At 42.8% G+C, this 4,505-nt stretch overlaps 1 protein-coding gene across 1 annotated transcript; it reads left to right on the forward strand.

The window, feature by feature from the left end:
• The first annotated feature begins 2,528 nt into the window (after positions 1 to 2,528).
• Positions 2,529 to 4,249, forward strand: LOC144477433 (uncharacterized). The gene is made up of 2 exons (XM_078195159.1): positions 2,529 to 2,996; positions 4,011 to 4,249. Exons 1-2 carry the CDS (start codon positions 2,763 to 2,765, stop codon positions 4,125 to 4,127), a joined length of 351 nt encoding a protein of 116 aa, XP_078051285.1. The 5' UTR covers positions 2,529 to 2,762; the 3' UTR covers positions 4,128 to 4,249.
• Positions 4,250 to 4,505: the final 256 nt, after the last annotated feature.

The following is a 4,505-nucleotide window of genomic DNA, read 5'->3' on the forward strand; positions in this document are numbered from 1 at the left end:
TCACGATCGTTATTTTTAATCGAATATATCGGGCAATTAATTTCTCGCCGCGCAGTTTCAAAAAATCATTATTTCACGATATAGCCGTTAACGTTCGTTCGTTCGCCGTCTAGATTTCTGTGCTTTATTGGACGATGTGATTTCAAATGTCGGCGCGTCGTCTTCGTTGCCGATGAATTCTCACCTCGAAATAATAATGCTCGCCGGTGTACTTCCATCGTCGCGAAAACGATGCCTCTTAATATCGCTGCGATTTGAAATGGCGCGTCGCGCGCCCCGTTCCTCGGCGATCTCGTCGAAATTGCCGTTACGGTCTCGCGCACGAGCGAGCCGGCCTCGCTGGAACGTGAAAAATGGCCGAGCCACCGGTGGATCCTCCAATTAGGATAATTAGTTCGAATAATAAATAACGAGCAACACAATATATGTACGACGATACCGCGGAAACTGGGTCAACCGATAGAATATCCCCGCATGATTCCAATTTAAATAAATAATTCCGCCAGCTTATTACTATTCCGACCGAAACGTCTACCTGATTTTTGTGCATACCTGTACGCCGGTAACCCCGTCGCGAGATGAAACACAAATTTTCTACCTCGACTGCGGCAAAGGGGTGTTAAATAGAAATCCATCTCTATTCTTGATACTTGTAATAGGTTCGAAATAGTGCGACGCTATTTTTATATTCATCTCACGTGTTTTATCTAGTCGCTTCTCCAGCAGTTCACTCGTCATTCGTAAACTTCCGTTTTACATTTACCTGTCCCAGTTTATATCCTTTATATCGTTCACATTTTCGTACACTTTTCTCACGATGTGCGCTGTCATTTTTTTTCTTTTATTTTCCCGTAACGCGTCTACGAATTTAATAATAATTAACACGCTGGCAAATTAGAATTTACTCGATGCAAACGTTTAAACATATTAGGTCCGTTGTTTCTTATCGCAGTGGAAGATATTTCTGTTTGAAAGCACAGAGTGGCGGAAAAACAGCAAGAAATTTGACCAAACAAGTTGTAACATTTTGCGATACTTGCGTGGAACAACCATTTTTATGTTTACCTTGTTTTCATAAAATCCATTAAGGTTTTCTGAAAAAATGTTCAAGCACATTAATAACAAAATCCCGCATTAAATAAAGATTAAGTGGACTTTATATAAATTTTAGATAACAACTTCAAACAATGTAAATTTTTCAGTTTGTTATCAGATTTTGTACTGTCAGTCACCGATAACTGACGGGAAGCTCGGTGTCAGTCACCGGTGACTGACGGAAAGCTCGGCGTCAGTCACCGGTGACTGACGCGGCACTCGACGCGTTAAATTAGTAATGTTTTCGTAATCCATCGATCGTAGATCGTAGAAATGACGATTTTTGCAATTGTTGTACCTACACTGTAGTTTTCTTGTAAAATCATATGTGAACAATTTTCTTAAACACAATATTTGTTAGAAGGAAAACATACGAGTCTCGTGAAAAGCGAAACAAAACATATCTTTGTAATTATCGCACTTACATACACGGTGTCCTTGAATTAGGTGAATTAATTTCGGTAGCGTGTTCTGCGTCCTCTAAGGATGAGAAAAGATCATAAACATAGATCCGGAAACCCATAGTTTTCGAGATAAATACATTATAGATACGTTATTAGATTTTAAAGAATTGCAACTCATTCAACCCCTTGCCGTATTTTGACGAGTCTGGCTCGTCGTAGAGATTTTTATTAACATCGTGTTAAATACAAATGTTATACTGTTCTTTAAAGACGGAATAAAATTCTGTCTTTACATTTCATATTCCTAAATTCCACATTCCACAACCTACATAAAGAAATTGAAGTTGAAGCTGAAGCTGAAGCTGAAGTTGAAGTTGAAGTTGAAGATGTTAGTTGTTAGTTGTCATCAGTATTGAACCATTCAAATAAATGTAGACGAACAGAATAAATATTTCTTCGTTTCCTTCTAAGAAATTATTACAATAAAAACAGTGCTCATCCTTGTAACTATGAAGAAAATAGTACGGCAAGGGGTTGAAGAAATTGTTGAAAATGACTTTTCCCTGTGTCATGACACACCTGTCCACGATTCACGAACTGCCGCGAATCATGGATGAGAAAATCTTGGTGTATTCCGAATTTCGTCACCTATCGTGATAATTAAAATTTTTAGCGTTGCGACATTGCCAATAGTATTATTAGGTTGGAAACTATGAAACGGGCGTCGCAGCTGAACACAGACTAAACAGAAACGCCCGTTTCATAGTTTCCAACCTAATAATATGCGATAGTGTCGATCTTAGCATAATTTGCTATTATCTCGAAAACGAAGTGTTTCCGGGCCTGAGTATACATGACCTTTCCTCATCCTTAAAGGGTGCAAAATACGACAGCGAGGTTCGTTCGCCTATCTCGGCGACAGCTTGCGCCCAGACAGCCTTGTCATCCCTGAACGTCGATATCGATTATAATTCGTGACAACGCGAACGTCGAGTTGCCCGGACGATTTCAATTTTCGAGGGGCCCCCCCCCTCAAAAGCGAAACACTGTCGCAGAAATGACGCGTTCGCGAACAGATCGAACGGGTTCTACGTAAAGCTTGGAAACGCGGAGGCATCCTGCAGGTTTCAATCGCGGCGCGCTGGCGTTATCGCGGCCCTGTTATGCGGCAAACACGGAAGGCCGGTGGCAGCGGCAGCGTCAGCGTCAGCGGCAACGGCGTTGGAGCTTTCGGCGCCGATTTTCGCTGACCGTGCCGCCCCGATGGTATCTGTTCCAGCGATCATCACGAACGCCTGCCGGCGCAGCGGCAGCGAGAATGACAATCAGGTATCGAGAATTCCGTCGACCTTGAGCGTGGCAGCCGTCGATGTGGTCGTCGCCTGTCAGCCGTCCCCGTCGCACTCCGTTTTAACCTTGACGCCCGGCAGAACACGGAACATCGATCAGGACATGGAGGCACTTAGGCTGAGTCGACAGGATAATCCTTTTCTACAGGTTCGAATCGATATCCAAGCTCCGCGGACCGCCACCTTCCTTTCTCGTTCGCGCGCCGTTTCCCACCCACGCCTACTATTTTCCCTTCGCGTTTCTGAACTGTCACGGGACTCCCGGCGAAGTTCGATGAATTTCCTCGCGTAATTTATTCGTAGTCGGAAACAGGAAAATCGTGTGCTCCGTCTAACGGGGGAAACGCGGAGTTTCGAAGGCCGTCGTCGTTCCGAGAGCTCGTCGCGTGGTCCTAATTTCTGCTTCGCGTTCAATTGATAGCCCCGCACCCTCTCTCGTGTTTATTAGCGCTCGGGGATGTTCCTTCCGGATATTTTCGGGTTTTGCGGGGATTACACGCGGGACGGTCGCGTTACTGGAATTATACGAGTCCGAGCCTGCTATTTATTACTAGGTATTTCTAGATTATGGATCCTCGGCATTTATAGCACTGGCGAAGGCTTCGGGGGAAGTGGAGACTTCAACGAAGTGTACTTTGACTATATTTAGACAATTTCTGGTCTGGTTGGAACAACGCGGATAATAATTGGAAACAGTTTTTTTTTCTTTCTGGATTCTCGTGTAATTTATTCGAAGGTTTACTTACTACCACCTTATCGCCTTCCGAGAAATTCGTTTAACCTGACTTGTTATAGCTAGGTAGGCGAATCGACGAACTTATTATACGATGACAGTCTTGTATGACATTTCTTTGTACAAAATTATTTACGCGTACAATTGTTTTATACACATAGGAAAATAGAAGAACATGAAATATACAAAATGAAAGTACATGTATACGTAGCGAACATGTAGCATTTATTAATCAATTTAAAAATTAAGTTAAAGATTACGTTCTCGAAATGTCAAAAAGAGTAAAAAAATTACGTCCTCAAAATATTAAAAAGTAAAAGAATTACGGTATCGTAATTTGCTCAACGTGTCGTATCCTTCTCAATAATTACTGTTCAATTCGCGTTATTTAGAAGCGAAACTAATCGCAGAATAAATCGTCGTTTCCAGGTGTTGGCGAGCCGCGAGAGTCTCGTGGAGTCCATAGAGGAGTCCGAGTCCGACGACGCCATTCTGATGTCTCAGGTGAGTGGTCCTTTATTTCCATTGATGCCTGTGGGGGCGTGAAAGAGGGATCGATTGGGATCTACGATGCATTATTAATGGCGGCACGAACTTCCCGGCGGCCCGTGACGAAAGCTGCTTTGGCCGGTCACTTCAAGGGCACCGCGATTATTCCTCCTTCGATCATATTTCGAAAATACACCGCTGTCTTCCGGAATATTTTTAGTCGTCTTCCTTTCCCGAATGTCACACGGTTCAGTCGCAATTAACCCCTTGACGTACTTTGACGAGTCCGACTCGTGATCATGATTTCCAAGAATAACTTGTTAATTAAGAACGTTATTTCGTCTTGTTAAGTCGATATGAAATTTCTGTCTTTTCGCCACTAATATTTAAGCGCTGAAGTAATTGTAAGCGCGCTATGAATATTAATTTCTATTT

Source organism: Augochlora pura, unplaced genomic scaffold (assembly GCF_028453695.1).
Source record: "Augochlora pura isolate Apur16 unplaced genomic scaffold, APUR_v2.2.1 APUR_unplaced_1029, whole genome shotgun sequence".
Lineage (NCBI taxonomy): Eukaryota > Metazoa > Arthropoda > Insecta > Hymenoptera > Halictidae > Augochlora > Augochlora pura.

Bases quoted from the DNA above. Each gene is read 5' to 3' on its own strand.
- LOC144477433 (XM_078195159.1), top strand. From the start codon at position 2,763: ATGGTATCTGTTCCAGCGATCATCACGAACGCCTGCCGGCGCAGCGGC. The intron at 2,997-4,010 runs GTTCGAATCGAT...CGTCGTTTCCAG, and splicing joins AGGATAATCCTTTTCTACAG to GTGTTGGCGAGCCGCGAGAG.